We start from the raw sequence: 22,737 nt of genomic DNA, 5'->3' as shown, positions 1-22,737 counted from the left end.
AAAAAAAAAAAAAAAAAGCGAAAAGCCAGGGTTTGTCTCTAATTAGCTGTGTAATCGTGAAGCCTCATTTGCTGTTATCATTGATCTTAGGAGGCCATGGGTAACTTTGTGCCTTGTAAAGTTTGATATTGTATAATCTCATACAGAAATGTGAGGTCACTAAATTCACACGTGAAAGTACACTAGGCTGTCTGAGGCCTTCGTCTGAGTGTCATCATTTCCCAAATGCTAGGCAAATAGGCTTAATATTTTTCACCATTTTAACCACTTTTGAGACAGTACTGGCCCACTCAAAATTACTTTTGATATTTAGATACTCCATTTGGATGTACTATCATCCCACTATGGTTTTAGAATTATTTAAGATGAGATACTATTGTAAAAGAAACTAATAAGTAAATTGGACCCACTTATAAAGAGAAATGTATATCATTGTTAATAGTAGTACTATTTCAGGTCAAATCAAGAAGCTTTTCCAGGCCAGGCGTGGTGGTTCTTGCCTATAATCCCAGCAATTTCAGAGGCCAAGTCAGGTGGATCATTTGAGGTCAGGAGTTCGAGACCAGCCTGGCCAACATTGTGAAATCCCATTTCTACTAAAAATACAAAAATTAGCCCAGCATGGTGGCACACACCTGTAATCTTCAGCGACTTAAGAGGCTGAGGCAGGAGAATTGCCTGAATCTGGGAGGCGGAGGTTGCAGTGAGCAGAGATCACACCATTGCACTCCAGCCTGGGCAAAAGAGCAAGACTCCATGTCAAAAAAATAAATAAATAAATAAAAATAAATTTTAAAAAAGGGAAGCTTTTCCAAAGTTGACACCCTTTCTCAGGCATCTTCTCCCTGGCTTTCCCCTGCTCTTCCAAGAGGCAGCCATTGTATCCTCTTGTTGCACATCTGTTGCACAGCCAGCTATGTGCTTGCTCTCTCTATGGCATACATGATGAGATGCTGCAGCAGCTTCTAGTTCTCTAGCATCTGATTTCTACATTTTCATTTCCCTTTTTCTTTCTATCTATTTTAGGGACTTCATCACCAGACATAATACTTATTGATTCTTATCACTCAAAGTAGTGTGAGATATGGGAATCTGCTTTAATCTTGAAACACCCATATAATTCACTAGGCCCTTTGTTTCCATGAGGATCAAAACAATCATAAAAATAAGAATGTGCAGAAGACCTTAAAGAAATCAGCAAGCATAATCAGATGATAGTCATGATAAGAATTTAATTGCGTATTTCATCTTTGCATTCTGTTTTCCTTTTATGTAAGGAGGCATGGAGAGAGAAAATGAGAACATGTGGATTCTAGCTGATCCTGAAGGACAAATATCTTTATTTTCTCTTCTCCCCTGGGAGTAGGATGAGCAAGAAGCAATGTTCCACTGAGCAATCCAGTTTTGTCTTAACAGACACTTTCTATTGGGATCTGACAGGCTCGCTTTGATTTTTTACTCTTATTAACACAATCAATAATGATGATGCTGCCTCTAGCATTTCATACTTTACAGAGAACTTTTCTCGTTTATGGCTTGCATTTCAACTCACTATTAGGTATTGATTTCATTTTGGAAATCAGGAAACATGCACAGAGAGGTTAGATGATATTTCTGAAGATACTCTGCATGTGAGTCTTAGAACCAGAGTAGGAACCCAGGTGTTCTAACTCCAAAGCCCTTTCTTTATGCCACACATTGCTGTTACTGACTACAAAAGCAGAGGGTGTCTCACTTATTTAGCACTAGTATGCACACTGGGAACCTGCCCCAACCTTACCCGTTCCTGGAGCTTACTTCAGCTCACATTGATTTGTTTCTCCTCTGATTTCTCTAGCACTTACATCATACAATAAACACTTCACACACAACCAGCCTCTCAGATTGCTTTATGTACTTCATTTTGCCAGTTTATGGGAAATACAAATTTTCTGATTTCAAGGTTGTATCTCGTAGATGTTTACTTTGTATTTTTCTCAGTACACCACACAATGCTAAGAATATAGATATTCAATGTTTGGTTGGTTTTCATTAAGAAGTTAGGTTAAGAATATTGATTAAACAACGTAATTTTTGCTTTGTATCAATTTTGAGTCCAAACATCAATTTCGAGTCTAAACATCAATTTCACCTAGGCACTAAATTGTCTGGGATAAGTTAATAACTACTTTTATTATTGGCTTAAAATGGTCTACAAAAATAAAAAAAAAAATAGCCATTTGATAGATTTTTTTTTTCTTTCCTTGAGACAGTCTCGCTCTGTCACCCAGGCTGGAGTGCAGTGAAGCAATCTCAGCTCACTTCAACCTCTGCCTCTCGGATTCAAGTGATTCTCCTGCCTCAGTCTCCCAAGAAGCTGGGATTACAGGCATGCACCATGATGTCCAGCTAATTTTTGTATTTTTAGTAGAGACAGGGTTTCACCATGTTAGCCAGGCTGATCTCGAACTCCTGACCTCCAGTGATCCACCCATCTCAGCCTCCCAAAAGTGCTGGGATTATAGGCATAAGCCCCCATGCCTGACCGAGAATATTTTTATTTTTGTTTTTGAAGATATATGTGGGTTCTTTTGAACATGAAAACACAAGGCCAAATGGGTGAGAGGAGTGTAGTCAATGAAGAAGACAAAGATAAGAAAACTTAGGGACAGACTGGGAAACACAGCCGAATTCTGACATGAAGGGATCAAAAACAAAAGAATAAACACACATACAAAGTATAAATGTAAATATAAAATTGGATAGTGATCTTGGGGCCAAATAAAAAGTAGCCTAAGAAATTTGGACTTTATTCTATGGCGAATAGGAAGACATAGACTGTGTTTGAACAGGAGTGAGTGGTAGTACAAATGGTGACGGAGGTAGTGGGGTCATCTCTGAACTTCAATACCTCAGGGGCCAGTCAACATAAAGACAGCCAGATAAGAGTACAAAAGGGGCAGCTGCTACTAGTTGTAGTCCTCCATGGTCACACAGCAATGCAGGCACCATTTTTACCATCTCTTGAAATTTTTCAAAACAAATTAGAAATCTGGGCTTTTGTGTAAAAAAATTCACATTTTAAAATGTTAGCTTAAGGAATTTTAAACACGATGTTAATCAAACAGAGCACTTCTGTGAGGCAGATACCAGCCTGTGATCTTGACCTACATGAGTAACACAGTCACTTTTCAAAATAGGTAACTAAAGAAAGCTGGTGAGAATCAGGGCAAGAACTGCACATGGCAGAGAAATATTCTTATTTTAGAGTCAAACTCACTGGTTTTATTTTAAAATGAACATGTTTACAGTGTGTAAATCAGCTGAGCTTTAGAACTTTTGCAAATATTCTTCAACTCTTTAGAATTGACAATGGTAATATAACAAGAATCTTTAAAATACATCAGAAATTATGAACTTGCTTGATAAACCCTCACCTGGCTTTAAACTTGAACTAAACAGGTTCTAGAGGACTTTTGAGCCAACAATTAATTAAGTATTCATTGATAAAACACAGGCATAAACCAGGACATTCTTGGGCAAACTAGGACGTATGGTTACCCTGTCTACTTATGTATAGTTGGAATTCTAAAATAAACACATTTTAAAAATGAAGTTAAAGTAGCTTGAAGGGTTAATAACTGAAATTTTCTTCTAGAATTGTTACAAGACAATAATCCTCAAAATTGGGAAGCACAGTGATTCCCCCAGCAGCACATGTAAAAGGAATGTAAATGTAGCCACATCACAGTGAAACTACAGAATACCAAAGATGAAAGAAAACTCCTAAAAGTAGCTTCAGAGTAAAGATAGTTCATATGTTGGGGACAAATGAAAAAGAGCCTAAGAAACTTGGACTTTATTTCCTAGCCAATGGGAAGACATAGCATGGTTTTGAACAAGAGGTGAATGGTAGTATGGATGGTGATGGAGGTCATGGGTCTTTATTGCAATAAGGATAGTGATTAAAATGGAACAATAATTCGACTTACAGCAGACTTTTCAATGGTATCTACTGAAACCTCAAGACAATGGAATAATGTGATAAAGTGAAGATAGACTATAACTAGAATTATATACCCAGCCAAACATTATTCATAAATAAGGGTTAAACAAAAGTATATTTGGACATACAAAAGAAGTATTTGTTACCGGCAGACCTTCCCCAATGGGATTTCTAAAAAAGTGCACTTCAAAAACAAAAAGGGACAATTTGAGATGCAAGAAAAACTTGTGAGCAGAGAAACTGGAAAACATGTGGATAAATACAAATAAATAATGTCTGTGTTAAAAAGTGCCTGACTTAGGGAGTAAAAAATCAAGGTAGTTTGAAATATAGAACATTGTACAACATTATGATTTAAGATAGAAATGGATGACTGAAAAATTATTCCAAGTATGTGAATTTTGGAAAATGAAGTTAAAGATATTGATTGCTTATTTTAAATATAAATTTTAACATTTTGATAATCAATTTATTATGGCATAACTTACAAATTAATAAAGAGATGCATGAGATTAGACAAAATAGAAAATTTTCAACCAAAGAGAAAGCAGGATGTGAAAAAAAGAAATATAATCAGGTCAAATGTCATAGAATAATATAATAAATATACAAATAAATATAGTGGTTATTATAGAAAATATTAGTGGGCCAATTTCCTGATAAAAGCCTGTGATCCCAGCACTTTGGGAGGACGAGACGGGCGGATCACGAGGTCAGGAGATCGAGACCATCCTGGCTAACACAGTGAAACCCTGTCTCTACTAAAAAATACAAAAAACTAGCCGGGCGAGGTGGCGGGCGCCTGTAGACCCAGCTACTCGGGAGGCTGAGGCAGGAGAATGGCATAAACCCGGGAGGCGGAGCTTGCAGTGAGCTGAGATCCGGCCACTGCACTCCAGCCTGGGCGACTCTGTCTCAAAAAAAAAAAAAAATTATTCTGATCCACTATATCAAAAATACCATGAGAAAGAAAAATATATTTTAATTTAGAGCTGAAAAGGACTTAGAAAAGGTAGTTTCTCATTTATAAATGAGAAAATCAAAGCCTAGAGAGGCCAATGAGATAACCAAGGTGACTTTTCTAACAATTACCAGAGATTCAACCAGAACCCAGGTTTCCTGGCTTCTAATACTATATGATCTATTAAATTATACTTTTGTCTTCTTTTCCTCAAAAATGTATTTAATTCCACAGGCTGAATTTCCTGTGCATCTTTTTTTTTTTTTTCTTTCTGAAGATACAACTAGCCTTGTCTCCAGGACTAAAAGTATTTTTTTTCCTAGAGGGTAGACAAGGCTGTGACTGGTGATAAGAATAAAAATGTTGCAATAAAGAAAAATCGTAGGTGATTTTTTTTTTCTTTTGCCTTGACCTAAGCTTAAGCAAAGATAATTTCTTGTCTAATTACATCTTTAAAAGTATGCACGGGAATTAATGGAGAGGAAGAAGAATATTGGATAGGTCGAACATTTTCAGCTTGTTAAAATTTGTGAGTTTTGATGTTCTGATTAAAGATTTTAAGTGCTGGTGACACAGTAGATTTTGGAGAATTTCATTTACTTTAGTTTTTTGCACAAGTTAAATTTGAGATATCTGTGTATCCCATGATGAAAATATGGTTCTGGAATACAGAAGTGTAATCAAGGTTTCCTAGTAAGTGGAGCTATTATGTTTATAGATTACATTTGAAACTGTGAAGACAGTGTAGTATCTGATAACATCATACAAGACGATGAGACAGAATGAAGATCAGAAGCCTGTATAGCACCTTTAAGAGGTGAGCAGAAAGCAAAGCTTGCCAATCAGGAAAAGGAGCCTGCCAAGTGAAGAAGAAAACTTGAAGAGACTAAAGAATCAGGAGAGAGTCATGCCCTGGAAGAGTTAATTTAAAGAAATAAGGGGTTATCATCTATACCATGTGTTTTAGCATAGACAAGTAAAATGAGAACCAAAATTTAAACTGCTGGATATGGCAGTGATGAGGTCATTGATTATTTTAGCATGAACAATTTCAGTAGAGTCTTAGCACTGGACACAGCTACAATTGGTTGAAAAATGAATGGGGTTTGAAATAACGAAGCTGAAAAATATCTAAAGCATAGACATGAACAAAGGTTCAAAAGCGAGATGATAACATCAAATAGGGAGCCAGAGTAAAAAAACTATAACCTAAATTCCTCACTATTCAACTTAATACTCAGAAAGAGGACTAGACTTTGGATATTTGAGAAAAGCTGGTCTTTGGTATGACCTGTGTCACTTCCCCGCACTGTGACTTAGAACTGGCACCTCACCTCTTTATCTCTGTTTCATCATCTAAAAAATAGTCTACTACTTACGAATAAATGAATGGCATGATGTATATGAATGTGCATATATGTAACACCCTGTTTAAGTCTACATTCTTGATGTTGTTTTTGTAATACTTTATTGGTAGTTAGCTTGGTAAAAAAGCCTAAACTTGTGGTGTACTTTGATATTAATTTTATCTAAACTCTGTTTTTGATCATGCTCTGCCCAGTCACCTATACTCATCCCCAAACCATGACTTGAATAGATCTCATAGTATTTCCAGTCATTGTTCTCTTATTTAAAAACAAACAAACAGACAAAAAACTCAACTCAGGCAGAACACAGAGGACTTTTAGGGCAGTGAAACTACTCTATATGATACTATAATTGTGGATTCATGTCATTACAAATTTCTGCAAAACCACAGGGTGTAAAGCACCATGAGGGAACCCTAATGTAAACTATGGACTTTGGGTGATAATGATGTGTTAATGTAGGTTCATCAGTTGTAACAAATGCACCACTTTGGTGGGGGACATTGATAGTGGAGGAGCTATGCATGTGTGGGGCTAGGGTGTTTATAAGATATCTCCGTACTTTGTTCAGTTTTGCTGTGAAACTAAAACTGCTTTTAGAAAAGTTGATTATTAAGACAGAAAGAAATCTCAGTGCTGTTGAGCCCAGTTTAAAGAGGCAAAATTGTCGTATCCAGTTTAACAATAATATTCTTCCCTTACCATAAATCTGACTACATTCCCAGGGACTGGTAGTACAATCAAAAGAGCAGTTTGATCCTCCCTTTCTGTCCCTTCTTTTTGTAGTTCTTGCTGTTTCAAAATCAGGGATGAAGAAGAGCTGGGAGATGAAGAGAGGGCAGATGACTGTACATAACCTGATGTGCAATTACAATTCTTTCTTGGCTTCTTCAGTGAAGCCTGTCCTGCCACCCACTGGACAAGCTTCCGTGCGACAGATATCTGAATGCTGGTTCCCTTATGGAGGACCTTCAGGGAGCCTGTTAGGGCTCTCTCGCCGCATAGTGCCGTGACGTGGAAGAGCTGCTCACATTCCTTCTCCTTTAAAATTTCTTCAGCTCCCTTCTGCCGCTGTTAATACACATCATAGCTCTCCACACCTCATCCAGGAGACAGCTCTCTTGGAGATGGCTTAATGGCAAAATGTATCAAGTGCAGCTAGCTACCTGCTGTAGTGTTTACTGATCCATGGGAAACTCACATAATATAGTCATGCTAACCTGTGAGAAATCAGGCTTCTCCACTGCCTCCCCTTCCTCAACCCTGCTATCTCTCTCCAGGTATCAAGTACTCTTGCACAAAAGCAGATCAAAATTTCATTGTTTAAGCAGATACTATTCAATGAGCCCAATCGGCACATGGCTTTGTGTGTATGAAAGTGCCCAACCCTTTATAAAGAGTCTGTTTTGAGTCTTAGTTGCCTATTTTAGGGCAATAGTAAAAGTCCCATTCAAAAGCCTGTTATCCCTTAAAACACAATGCATTTGATCTTATGCAAGCGTTTCTTATTGTGTTCTGTGAAGAAAAACAATTCTCAACCTTGACTATGAGCTGTAAGCTGCCTGAATTTATGTATTTATCCTGCAGGTTTTGAAAAAATTTAGTGTAATCAAAATCCCACTGGGAAGAAGTATGTCAAAAAGATTAATTAGAAGGAAAGCAAAAATGGTGTCTTCTCCTGCCTTTGTGTTAAACATTCTTAGAAAACAAGCACTGAAATAAAATAAGTAAAGATGCCTTTATATACTTTCGGTTGTAAATTTTATTAAGGTCTTGAAGAGAGTTCTGAGTGTTTACTGAAAACCATCTCCAACTTTCACGAGCAGAAACGTACAATTGGTAGATATGTCAGGGTATTACTGACAATGGAGTCAAAGGCCCCCTATAAAAAAAGCTATCTATGGCTTTTCCTCTCTTCCAGGAAAGATGAATTGCCATGGTAACACTGCCATGAAATAATAGGTCAGGTTTTATCCTTCTGCCTCAGGCTTATTCTATTAGGTTTTACTTAGAAGTGGATGCCATTGTAAAATGAATGTTTTTGGTATTACAAAACTGACCATCATGACAAGAAAAATCTGATCAATAAAATCTGCTGGTATGAAAAGGATGGACAAAGGACAATAAGTAGGGAGTTAAACTGATTGAAGAACTATTTAGCGGCTGGTTTATTAGTACTCTTCTAAAATGTGGGCTTGTTTCACAGATGCTTGTATAACTGAATGTGCATAAATGAAGCCAGGCTGACTGCACAAGATCAGTTGGAAAAAGTGGTTTGTAAATTTTGTTTTAATGGAAGATTAACTGCTCTAAGGAAAAAGTTGCTATTTCATTCCAAAAATAAATATGCAACAAGAAAGCATAAAATATTTAAGCTTCCTATTTTTGTTACATTTTTAAAAGACAAATTCAATACTGTTTTGTGTCTATTTATGGAAATTTCTAAAAATGCAACTTGGGGGCAAGTATTAATGACATTATACAAACAACATGGTGTGTAATAATTGAAATTCTGTTGTTTCTGTTGTTTGCGGGAGTTGTGTCTCGGTATATACTTCATGACTTTACATTTTCGTGGAACACTATCTCAATCATTTTGGTATGAAATTCCAACAGAAAGTAATATATAATTTTTGTCACATCAAGCAACATTGCTCTGTCCTTCTAATAGGACATATATTAGAATAAGAGATGGAGAAATAGATAGATACCTAGTTTTTAAAGTAACAAGGTATATCAAACCAACTTTTTTGAAGAGGTTCATTTGATGTAAGTTAAATGTAGAATATGGTAGTGGATTTTAGCATAACATCTTTCCTGAATTCACACAGTGAGACTATGTTTGACTTCTCCATAGACCACCTTGAATTTTCTGTAGTTTTTTTTTCTTCTGTAAAGTACTAACAGTGTGTGTGGGTAGCTCTGAGATTTATATTGCCTTCAGTCTGATCATGAAGATTGCAAAGTGGGGTCAGTGACTGTGCTAGTTTCCTAGGGCTAATGTAACAAAGAGGCACAAATTGGGCGGCTTAACACAGCAGAAATTTATTGTCTCACAGTTCCAGAGGCTGGAAGTTCTAAATTAAGGTGTCAGCAGTGCCATGCTGTCTCTAAGGCTCTAGGGAAGAATCCAATTCTTGGCAGTCCTTGTCTTATAGATTCATCAGGCCGGTCTCTGCCTCTGCCTTTACATAGCTTTCTCCTCTGAGTGTTATGTCTCTAAAGTGTTATGTATATAAAGATTAGGGCCCGTTTTAATCCAAAGTGACCTACCCAGTGGGTACAGGGTATGCTGCTCTGGTGATGGGTGAACCAAAATCTCAGAAATAACCACTAAACAACTTAATTCATGTAACCAAACACCACCTGTTCCCCCAAAAACCTACTGAAATAATTTTTAAAAAGAAGACCTCATTTAACTTGGTTACACCTGCAATGACCCTTTTTCTAAATAAAGTCACATTCATAGGTTCTGGGGTGAGGAATTCAATGTATCTTTCTGGGAGACAATACAGCCAACAGCAGAAACTGAATCGAGGGATTTCAACACTAAATAAATTGTCTCTATCACAGTTTTAAATTGCTATGCTGTCTAGTTCTTTAGGAAAATGTAATATTATTTGAGTTATGTTTCATTACTAATAGTTACTCTCATTTTTTCTTTCCATTCAACTTTAAATTTTTGTAGATATACAGAGAATATGGTATTCCTAATTAAATGCTCTCAATGTGTAGATTTTAAAATGTACAAATATGATTAGAATAGGTAAAATAAGTTTAATATATACCTATCATAGTTCCTAACTTGTAATAGGTGTTCACTAAATGTTTATTGAATGACTCAATCAGTGTTAACATTAAACTATACTGAGCATAATTTAATCTGTCTTTAATGATTCAAAACAATTTCTTTGGGCAAAAGGTAACTAGGTATGAATTAAGAGATCCCCACTTGCTTGAGTGCTCAATGACTAAGTATTTATTCTATTTTACTTCTTTATGTCCATTTGGAAACTCATTAGGTAAAGCATGTTTTTTTTTTTGTCTTGGATTACACTGTTCCCATCCCCCATTTCTTTTGACTTCCCCTTTTGGATTATCACATATTCTTTTCTATAGCTTAATTAAAGTACTTTTGTTAAACAATTAACACCAACGTTTTTTGATTTGGTTTCTCCACCTATAAAATTGTCTACTCTATCATGTATCAGGATTGTCTGTCCTTTGATCTATTTTTCTCTGTCTAGGTATCCAATAAATGTATTTTGATCGTGGTTATATTATTTGAGTTATATTTCTTTACTAACAGTTACTCCCATTTTTCCCTTTAATTAAATACAAAGAGAAGTAACCACTAAAACAAAAAACAAACTGCAGTACAACTCTTACCTTACCAATGACTGCTATTTCCTCAATTTTAAAACTGAATGTTATTTCTGCATGACCTTAGAAGGTTTTAAGAATTCAGTACATACAGTTTTAAAAAAGAAAGATTTCATTAGAAAACAAAATTCTAAGGCAGAAACAGAGTGCCAAAATTCAAACCGAAAAAGTTTTAAGCTACTACTTATCAAGCTGTGAATGTTTCCCATTTTATAGGTTTTTCTTGACAGATATTCAAGTATTTGTTAATCAAACTTGCCATTAATGCCAAAATTCTCCTAAAAACATAATTGGGAAATCAAAATATTTAAGCTAACTGAAATGATTTTTTTTTTTTTTTAAAAGGAAAATGAAAGCTATCACTCATGGAGGAAAGTTTTTATTTTTTAATCACATTTTTATCCCTAATTTTCTCTCTGATATTTCCAGTCGTGTTTTTCAGTCATCAGAAGCCTAAATTTATGGAAAATCAAGTATATCCAGTTATTAGTGTCAGTTAGGGAGAGGAACAACACAAAGCCAGGATTTTGAGCCAGCTTCCTGGGCAAATTGGGGAGAAATACCATTTTAGTCAGTTACCTGAGACTGTTCAAGTTTAATTACATTAGTGGCACTTGACATTATAAAATGTTTTTTTCTTTCAGATGTAAACTTCTTCCATCATTAGTAAATGTCAATTATAATGAAGTGTTTTTCCCAGTTCCTTTTTCTCCTGATATAATGGAAGAAAATGCTAATGAGTTTGTAATCCTGAAATTGTTTTCAAAGCCAAAACAAAGTCAGCTTGGTGTCTGTTTATTAGCTTAATTTTATTCTCTGTATCTGGAGAATAAATTTTCTCATTTTATTTCTTACTATACTTTCCCTACTTGTGCAATTTCTTATTCTCCCTGAGAGCTTTTAAATGATAAATATTACCAATTAGATTGTATTTCTGGGTTCAAATCAGAATGATGTTGAAGATCTTGCCCCTTGCTGTGACTCAAGTACTACTGAAAGCTTCTATTTTTTTTTCTTGAAAGCTGGTTTTTCCCTCTCTCATTTTTGATTTTGATACATAATGGCTATTCAACCCTGTGGTTTCTAACAGTTTCCTGTAGCATTTCAATCAGAATATAATGGTGACTTGATTTCTTCTCTCTCAAAGATTAAATATACCCACAATATGAAATCGATGCATTTTATAACAATAGAACAAGTTTATTTACTGTCAAAATGAAATTAACATCTTACGAAAAGGGGACAGCATCACTGGAAGAGGTCAAGAAGGAAGAGAGACATAAAGTCAGTTTTCCAACACAACATTACTCAGTGTCTGTGCTGAAAACATGCTTGACAGAAAAGGTCTGCGTCACCTTTTAGCAGTGTCTTGGTATACAGGTTGTTTTCCGCTACTGGGAAATTAGGGGGAAGCTGTCTATTGCAGTGCAGAGAAGGCAGCAGGCGTGGGGTTCCAACCTGTAAGAATGCTTTGTAATCAATGCCAAAAAAAAAAGTATGACCAAGAGAAAAAGAAAGCCGTTTAAAGTTACTTTAAAATAGCCAAAATAAAAACGGTAAATTACATTTATAGATAATATGTTCTGGAAAATATGAACCCAAGCCAAATATGGAAAATTTTTAAAATAGACTAGTTATAACTAGTTATGCTCCCCCAGAAATCTTACACATGTCACAAAAGCTTTGCTCATTCTTTGCGTTTTAAACAGTCTTGAAGTTTGATTCTGGTATTTTATCCATGTTATCTAATTTTCTTCTTTGTTTCACAGTTGGATATACTGCTAACTGAATTAAATCCAATGAATATATAAGAATATCCAAATAAGTTCAAGATTTGCTTCTTTCTGCCTAATTTGTATATTTGTCCCAATGAGCTACACTTTACAACATCTATGTTTATCCCTAGCATCTACATTTTTATTTTAAAATATTTATAAAATAGTAAGCAAAGTACAGTAAAATATTCAAATAGTGGCCAAGTAATTTCTATCATATTGTCATGCAATTATGCAGCATTGCATTTTTATTATTATGGCTGGGATTCGATTCTTTTTATAAATTCATTAGTCATTTATATGCCTTTTCATAAATAATTTTTACTATTAGGATCACGAGGTCAGGAGATCGAGACCATCCTGGCTAACACGGTGAAACCCCGTCTCTACCGAAAACACAGAAAATTAGCCGGGCGTGGTGGTGGCGCCTGTAGTCCCAGCTATTCGAGAGGCTGAGGCAGGAGAATGGTGTCAACCTGGGAGATGGAGCTTGCAGTGAGCGGAGATGGCACCACTGCACTCCAGCCTGGGAGACAAAAGTGAGCCTCCGTCTCAAAAAAAAAAAAAAAAAAAAAAAGAATATTTAACATTTTTAGTGATGTCTTGGTACCATTTTACATATTAAATATATTAACCTTTGATCTCTCTGGTCTAAGGCAAATATACTTCCCAGTTTATCATTTGATGTTCTATCATTTTAATTTTACTTTTTTTATATTCAAGGGATTGACAGATTTTCATGTGGTGAAATCTACTTTCTTTTTTTGTTTTCTGCCATTGATAGTATGTTCTGAAAGATCTTCCTCACCTGTTTTACATTATTTCTGCTATTTTTAGTACTATAATCTGTTTTCATCCTACTTTTGAAACTTTATTTTCTGTAAAATTACCAAATAAATACCTTCTAGTCAGGTCAGCCTTACCCCTGCTCCAAGAGTAGAATTGTTGGCTTCATAAAAATTCATACTCTTAGCTAATTTTCAGTTCCATTTTATACCCTACATTCTTTCAGAATCATTCATTGATTCCCAGCCTCCTTTGATCATTCTTCTCTAAACTTTCAGGAGTCAAATAGGATATAACACAAATTGGGAAAGAGTTGTAGGCAATCTTTAGTTTCACACTGCTGTTCATGGTGGGGTGTAAGCATCTAAGCAGGTACATACTTAAGGGTGAAGAACAGCAAATTCAACATGAGTCCTTCCCAATAGTGATCTTATGAGACATTAATTTCATTTTGATGGTAAAGGAAGCTGTTCCTGTGTGCAACACATTAGTTTTGCCTCCAAAGCCTGTTAAATCTTAGGGGTAGCTGGGATGCACTCTGCATCCAAAGGAGACATCTCTGGGATAAGAGAGTCCAGATTGACGTCAGAAAGAATATCGTATTTCTGTCCAAAGTGCTAAGTGTCTAAAGAGAACTAGGAAAGAGAAGTTAGATGCCAATCTCCAGGGAAAGTGGCAAAGAGAGAAACTGAAGAACATTTGAATTATAAGTGATGCCCCAGGTCCTGAGGAGGGAGTTTCAATTGAGGAACATTTACTCTAGTTACACTATAAGGTATATGTGATATATACAGGTCCATTTTGGTGATGTATCTGCCTCTGATTCCCAAATTTAACTGTTATATGCCATCTCTTTTGCAAGTGTCAAACTTCTGTACTTGTAAGCTGCTATCTTTATCTTGTATTAACCTTGCTGTCCTGCATCTAAGGAATAAAAGCTAGTACTTGCCATTTATTGACCAATGTTTGTGTGCTGCTCTCTGTGGGAAGCACTTTACATGAATTACTTCATGGAACCCTAACAAGCATGCTAAATGTTAGAAGGATTTGGTTTACAGAGGTTCAGTAACTTGGCCACATTCCTCAGCTATCTAATGGCAGAGAAGGCCCTCAAATCCGGATCTGTCTGACTCAAACATACATACAAAGCAGGTATTTTTATTCCCATTTTAAAATTGAATAAACGAAGACTGAATTGCAAGCTTCTTAAAAGCAGGGACCTTTTTATAAACTTCCTTTTTTCCCCACAGTGGCTTGTACTTAGTAGATAGACAAATGCATAGTGGTGGAGCTAATATATTCCTCCGATCTTAAACTACAATAAAAAGCTCAGATTGTAAATAAATATGATCTTTTTATTTGTTTGTTTTCTATAGTCAGATGCCGCTTAATGGAAGTAAACAAATGTCGAAGGTACTTTCAGTGGGTTCTTTACCGAAAAAAGAGTTTTTCAGAATATTGCAGAACTGCCATATAAAAATCATTGGGACATAAAAGTGGTTTAAAAGAGGTAGCAGCTTATCCTAGATCACAAAGAAAAGAATAGAAACAAAGAAAAACATAAAAAAAAAACCCTCTGCACTTTAACTCCATCCTCCCACATTCTGACTTTTTGTTATTACAATTTACATATATTTATATTGCTTATATCTTAACAGATTGTTGTAACTATTGTTGTTTTGATAGATTTGTCTTTTGGGCTTCATACTAGAGTTATGAGGGGATTGCTACCACAATTATAGAGTATTGTTGGTTTGTCTATGCACTTAATTTTACCAGTGGGTTTTATACCTTCAAGTGTCTTCTTTTTGCATATTAATGGAGTGTTTTTTCAAACTGAAGAACTCTCTTTAACATTTGTAGATGAGTGTGGTAGTGGTGAATTTTCTCAGTTTTTGTTTGCCTGAGAAAGACTTTATCTCCTTCATAGATAAAGGATATTTTTGCTGGGTGCAGTATTCTTGGATGGCAGGTTTTTTCAGCACTTTGAAAATGCAGTCCCACTCTCTCCTGGCCTTTATGATTTTCATTGAGAAACCTGTGGTCAGACAAATTGGAGCTCCTTTATATGTTATTTGCTTCTTTGTACTTGCTGCTTTTAGGATTCTCCATTTGTCCTTCACCTTTGAGAGTTTGATTATTACATGCCTTGGGGGAGTCTTATTTGGGTCAAATCTGTTTGGTATTCCCTGACCTTACTACATCTGGTTATTTATCTCTTTCTCAAGCTTTGGAAAGTTTTCTCTTATTATTTCTTTAAATAAGCTTTCTATCCCTTGCTCCTGCTCAACTCTTTTGAACACTAATACTTTTTAGATTTGATCATTTGAAGTACAAATATAGAGTTTGGTAGAAGAAATAAGATATAGTGTTTGATAAATCAGTAGGGTGACTATAATTTACAATAATCGATTGTATGTTTTAAAGTAGCTAGGAGTGAATAATTTGAATGTTTCTGCATAAAGAAAAGACAAATATTTAAAGTGTTTTATATCTAATTATACTGATTTGATCTTTAAAAATTATATAAATATATTAAATTATTACATGTACCCTGAAAATATCTACATCTATTATGTATCAGTAAAAAAAAATTTTGAAAAATCATTAGGGGAAACAAGACTAAAAAAGATAGCTATACACAGTGAGTACACTTTAGACTCTATTGTGACTCTTTTCGGAATTATTAATCATTTCCCAAAAATGTATTGCCTCATTTCTGAAGATTATCTTTTTTTTTTATACTTTAGGACACAGCAGGCCAGGAAAGATACAGGACTATCACCACAGCTTATTATCGTGGAGCCATGGGCTTTATTTTAATGTATGACATTACAAATGAAGAATCCTTCAATGCAGTACAAGATTGGTAAGTTAGAGCAAATACTCTTATTGCTGATAATAATGGTTCTCCAGTCAACTCCTTCTTTCTCCCCAAAGCAGTGACCATACGGCAATGTAATGTATGTGTTTACATTATACTACAATCCCACTTGTGCTTCATTTAAAAACAAATGCTGTTTATACACAGAAGCATTATTTAGGGATTGATAATAAGTCATTCTGATGATTTTTCTGCAGTTTGTTCATTTCCAGTGCTTTGCATTTTGTCATCATTGCTTCCATGGAAACTAGTGCATTGCTTTTGATTTTTTAAAATATAAATAATGAATAGTTTGGAAGTTTACTGATCTAAAATAGGGATCGAGAAACTATGGCTCATGGGCCAAATCTGGCCCACTGCTTGTTTAGTAAATCAACTTTTATTGGAATACACCCCCCTCATTGTTGTCTTTGACTGCCTTAACACCACCACAGCAGAGTTAAGTAGTTGCAACAGAAACCATATTGCTGGTAATGCCTAAAATATTTCCGATCTGGCCATTTATGAAAGAAGTTTATGGACCCCTCATCCAAAAGATTTGTTAAACAAGTTATTCAAATTGAAAAATTTTGAAGGACTGAGATAAAGGATAAGAAAAAACCAAAACCATTTCTGACTCATAGCTGCATCAAACTATCTGAAAATATTTCTGACCCTGATGAGTGTTTACAGTGCGGGTTTATTCCTATGGCTACAGTATCCTGCATTCTGTCCCACCAGCACCTTGAGAGGAGACACTGAAAAGCCAAGGAGAAGGGTTATGAGCTCAAGCACAGGGCTAAAGAGGGCAGTTTGTCTGTGGAAAGAGCAAGAATCTATGTAGGGCTTTGTGTGACATTAGGAGGGAAATGGAGCTCCCAAAATGGAGCTCCCACTGGTGATGACTAGGACTGACTGAAGAAATACCACACTATAACTGTAAATATAATCACAGACTATCTTATGTAAGGAAAACTTTGACAATACGTAGGCAAAAAAATTCTTTTTTTGTTTGTTTTCTATGATAATATTATCCAAAATGTTTTTTACATATATATATCAGTTCAATGAGGGTCAGATGCTATTAAAAATATTTCCATTTGCTTTTTTTTTTCTATTTTAATTGTTCATCTAGAAAGACTTCTTATTTACACACACACATACATACACAGTTACAATGCAAGAAATAATACTATTGGCGATAGCAATTCAAAAGAGAAATACAGGGTTATAAATTAAAAAGACAAGTTTAAGATGTATATGAAAAAATAATTATCTTCCACTGAGGAATACAGAAGAAAGCTTAAATAACTATTCTTTTTATATTATTTTTAAGAAAGCTTAAATAACTATTCTTTTTAGTAAACTAAACATTGTAAAAATGCCAGCTTTTCTCAAATTAATTTATAAACTCAAGGCAATCTCAATTAAATACAGCAGATTTTGTACAAAATGATATGAAATAGAAAATCCAGAGATAAGCACAAATCTATATGAGGATATAGTTTATGATAAAAGTAGCATTCAAGTTAGTGACAAAAAGGTTGGTTCAATTAAGAGTGTTATGACATCTAGTTAATTGTCACATATAGCATGAAACACATATTGCTATATAATATGGTAATTTTAACCTTGACTACTTTCTGTCTCAAAATGTTGAGATCCAGGAGTCCCAGGTCAGAAGTGCTCTTTTAAGTTTTCCAAAAGAACAAGATCTTAAAAACATGGAAGACCTCTGCCCAAAAGTCCTGCCTCATCAATGCCTGCTGAATTACTTAAAACTTCCTCAGCCTGACTTTCAGACATACATATTGGTGCCACTATATCTTCATGGCTTCATCTCTTACTATTCTAGAAGCAAACAAAACCATTCATTGTTCCTGGAGCCCAGCTTAAACTTTCCAACATTTGTGCTTCTTTTCTTCTATCCTTTTATTCTCTGCTTTGCATGTCTCTTTCCTCAATCTGCTACTCCATCTGCCCCAAGGCATATAGATTTGTCAAAAACCAACAAAAGCCCCTTCTAGAAACAAACCCTTTTTTTCATCCAAAATTATATGATCACTTGATTTATTAGGGTTTTTAAATTCATTCAACAAGCACTCATTGAGCACCTAACTCTTTGACAGCCAATCTGTCAGACATAGCATTTAGTACCTATGCCAGCATTTACTATCTCAGTTAATAGATCCACCATCACCCAGTTATCTGATGTAGAAATATGAGCACTGTCTTTTATTTCTTCCTGTTTTACGAATAGAATCTCATTGACCACCAAGTTCAATCATTTTGACTTTCTAAATGCCTCTCCAATCTATTGCTCTTTTTCTTCCTATTGCCAATGTCTTAATCCAAACCATTCATTTAGGAGTCTTTTATCTTGTCTCCTTATCTCAGGTTCCACCCTCTCCAGGTCATCCATCTGATTACCATCAGAGCTACATAAGTGAACCTTAGTACATCTCAGGCATTAAAAATAAAACTTCCAGTAATATCTTATTATGTACAGTAGTGATCCTGAGAGCACATGTTAATCACCTGTAGAGCTTTGACAACATATACAAGCCCAGGCTCCACTCTGGATCTACTAAACCATATCTCCCATGAGATACATGGGCATATGAATTTTTCAAGGCTGTACAAGTGATTCTGAAGCTCATTTCTGGCTAAGACCATTGATTTATAATGAAATCCAAACTCGCTAACATAGTGGACAGTGAAACCTCCAAGTATCTATTTCACTGACATCATCTCCTGCCACTCTCTTCCATTTGCTCTATGTTTCATCTAAACAGAAATTTTCTGTTTACCTAAACTCCATCCTTTTACTACCTCTGTTTCTCTGCCTGAAATACTTTCTCTGTTATCTTTAAAAAGTCTATTTACTTTTCAAGGCTATCTCTTTTACAAAGCTTTAAAAGGTATCTCTGCCCCTTTTCCTACCCCCTTCCACCTTTATTCACAGCGGACAATACCAGCCACACCCTCATCTCTGCACCCACACTACCCTAGCACTTTCTGAAGATCACAGAAGACCTAGCAGACTCTGCTATTATTTCATTATATTTTCATTAATCATTTTCCCCATTATAGAATACAATACAATACAATACAATATATACACTCTTATTTTTTCTCATTTCTTTATCATGGTAAAATATAATGTAAAATTTACTGTCTTAACCATTTTTTCTGTATATAGTTCAGTAGTATTAAATACATTCAACCATCACCACCATCCATCTCCAGAATTCTTATCATCTTACAAAACTTATATTTAAACGGTAACTCCCCATCACTCTCTCCCTGCACCCCTCAGCAAACACCACCCTGCTTTCTGTCTCTGTGATTTTAACTACTTTAAGTAGCTCATATAAGTGGAATCATGCCGTATTTGTCTTTTAGTGACTGGCTTATTTTACTTAACATACTGTCCTCAAGTTTCATCTATATTGTAGCATGTCAGAATGTCCTTCCATTTTATAATATTTTATTATATATAATAAAATATACATTATATATCATATATGTTTTATATATAATATACATACACATACACACAATATATGTTATGTAATATACATTGTGTGTATGTACATATATACACACACAAAATATTGTATTTTATATTTATATATTTATATTATATATATACACACACATATCCATATACTATATTAATCCAATATATATTTTGAACAGATGATCTAAAGTAATAAACAGAATTACATCCTGATTTCCCAGCAAAAAATATAGAAATTACTTCAAACTGACCTAGCCAGGAATTAATGGTTCTATTCTTCCTCTCAACAATAGATTTAAGATTGTTATGTGTATTGCCACTATGGCACCAATTATATTTAACTTTTTGTTTTTCTTAAGTGTATACTTGTCTTAGGTTCCTACTAGATTAGAAACTATTTGTAGGGAAAGACTATCTTATTTATCTGTATTTCCTGTTTGACAAATAACTAGCACAAAATGGATATTTTAAGAATTATTATTAATTTCAAAAGTAAAAAAAAAATCAGAAATCTTAAGAAATGTTTAAGGAATAAGAACAGAATTGTATAATAAACAAAAAAAGCCCTTTGGGGAAAACCATTTCAGTGCAGCTACTAAAACTTGCTTTACATGTACAGTATAATTGAATGGTGGTTGTGGGTGAGGAAGCTTGCTGATATTCAGTGATGGCCTTCTACAACAAGAAATAAGGTATTCTGAAAGTAATAAGCAAGAAGAAACACATTCTTTAAATTACTGGTCTCCAAGTGCTGATCTTAAGTGTATTAAAAAATACAGAAAAACATATCTAGCAAAAAGAAAAATTAATTAAAGCTGAACTGCAGCTAAAGTTTCAGCTACTCTTCCCAACAAAATGCACTTTGATTATTCAGAAAGAAATAAAAAGCTTGCTGACTGTGATTTCTCCAGAATCCTAAAACTGTCTTACTATATAGGAAGAATTAAAGTTCCCTTTTAAAAAAAAAAATATATATATATATATTACACACAAATTCTGGTCTGTTAAGGAGAAGACAAGTGTATTAATCTGTTTTCAAGCTGATAATAAAGACAGCCAAGACTGGGTAATTTATAAAGGAAAGACGTTTAATTGACTCACAGTTCCACATGGCCGGGGAGGCCTTACAGTCGTGGCAGAAGGTGAAGGAAGAGCAAAAACACATCTTACATGGCAGCAGAAAGAGAGCATGTTCAGGGGAACTGCCTTTATAAAACCATCAGATCTCGTTAGACTTAGTATCACAAGAATAGCATGGGAAAAAACCCACCCCATCATTCAGTTACCTGCCACCAGGTTCCTCCCATGACACCTGGGAATTATTACAATGCAAGGTGAGATTTGGGTGGAGACACAACCAAACCATATCAGCAAGCATGGAGATTTAGGGAGAGTAGCAAGCAGCAAGCTAACAGATTATTTTGAGGAAATGGAAGCTATCTCTTTTTTGAAAACACATTAGACTGTGCTTTGAATTTTCCAGTGGAATTTTATTTAAGGAGTTAAATTATCCTCTTTGGCCAAATTCCCCAGTTCTGTAAAATTAATACAAAATTAAGCTGACTGTGAGCCTATTTAGAATTTATTTAGAATCTATAAATTTTCAAAAAGAATGTGAGAAACTCAACACAAAAAAATGCATACACTGTGGTTAGTAAAATATGAGTAGAGAGTAACTCCCAAGAATCAGGATGATGGTTGTAGCTGTCATTCTCTTGAAACAGAGAAGAAAAAGCTTTATGTGCTAATAGGTTATTGGGACATATGGTGCCTGGAAGCAAGAGTGAGGAGAAAGGGAGCATCAGGGAAGAGAAAGAACAAACATGGAGGGGGTTGGGATTTGAAAACTGATCTCTACTTGGTAGCAAGTATAACTGACCATTGATCTCACAGGAACACCTTCAGAGGTGCCTTATGAATAATGCATCTCAGGACAGACTATCTGGTAGAAGGAAGGAAGAACTGACCCATTAGCTCTTCTCTTCTATTGGTCCGATGTTCGCTTCTGGGACTTTAACTCTTCCACACTTCCCAGTTACACATGTATGGGTGACTCATGGCTCAGTAGCAGCAGGGAAACTTCACTGTGGGAGGCAAGGGGTCTGTGGCCTTGGCCTGAGATGAGCTGCTTTGGGCTGTGCCAGTGTCATAACACAGGTGATAGTCCAGAAGAGCCCTTGCAGAAGTGGTTAGCAGAAGGAATGAACAAGTGGCCAAGAGCCCTTGAGACAGGTGAGTCTAGGAAGATCTGAGGGGCTGCATAAAAGGTGTCTTATAGAGATCTTCAAAGCTTATGAAAATCCAAAGGATCAAAATGGTTATTGTGCTTGAAATACAATTTGGTTATGAGATTGCTGTAAACCAAGGTAATAACCAAGACCAAAAAATATTTTTTATATATTTTATTTATTAAACATGATATATTACATAGCTTTCATTATAGGGAAGGAGAAAAAAAACATATCAATCTTACAGGGCAATAAGAAACTTCAAAAAAGTTTTTGTTGAATTTGGATGAAAATGCTTTTTATTTGGGGTACTTTGGGTTTATGTTAACAATAGCTTTTATAACTAGTACTAAAAAGGCTGTGAGACTTGTTTTTTAATATCTTGAAGAAGACAGAATATTCGAGCACCTTCAATGAAGGCCTCTGTGAGTGGCTGGGCAAATATAATCCAAGCACGTAGAGTTCTTGTGGTCTCAAATGATCCAAGAACTGAATGGTAACCATTCAAGGGTATGAATGGATTACATGCTACCTAGACTATCTTCTCTAAATGTCGCTTTTCTACTTTATGCCTTTGATAGGAGCTCGATAGGCAGTTTGATATGTAAAATTATGCTCTCTGAGGAAGACCTCAGGTGCTTATATTCCATCCAATATTTTGGAAACCGGATGCTGACCTTATATTAATATATTTGCTCAATTGTTTTTAGTTTCTGAACTTCTTTCAGTCCCTTGAACTTCTCATACCTCTGCGTCTCTCTTCCCCTGGGCTCTGCCTTTCATAACAAACCATATTCCTCCAACTTCACCCAGATCAAGCTAATTTATTCTCATCATTCAGATTTTAGCTAGATTCTCATTTCTTC

General features: G+C 35.2%; 1 protein-coding gene across 1 annotated transcript in view; it reads left to right on the top strand.

Moving 5' to 3' along the window:
• The window catches only part of RAB3C (RAB3C, member RAS oncogene family), a gene marked incomplete at its 3' end in the record, with an annotated part of 250,779 nt that overhangs the window by 128,862 nt on the left and 99,180 nt on the right, over positions 1-22,737 (top strand). The window contains exon 3 of the mRNA XM_011967858.1: positions 16,008-16,126. Coding sequence (XP_011823248.1) covers positions 16,008-16,126 — 119 coding nt within the window. The remainder of the gene's footprint in view (positions 1-16,007; positions 16,127-22,737) is intronic.

Source organism: Mandrillus leucophaeus, unplaced genomic scaffold (assembly GCF_000951045.1).
Source record: "Mandrillus leucophaeus isolate KB7577 unplaced genomic scaffold, Mleu.le_1.0 Scaffold812, whole genome shotgun sequence".
In the NCBI taxonomy this organism is placed as follows: Eukaryota; Metazoa; Chordata; class Mammalia; order Primates; family Cercopithecidae; genus Mandrillus; species Mandrillus leucophaeus.
The sequence above is the reverse complement of the archived record's forward strand: the minus strand, read 5'-3'. Positions and strand labels throughout refer to the sequence as shown.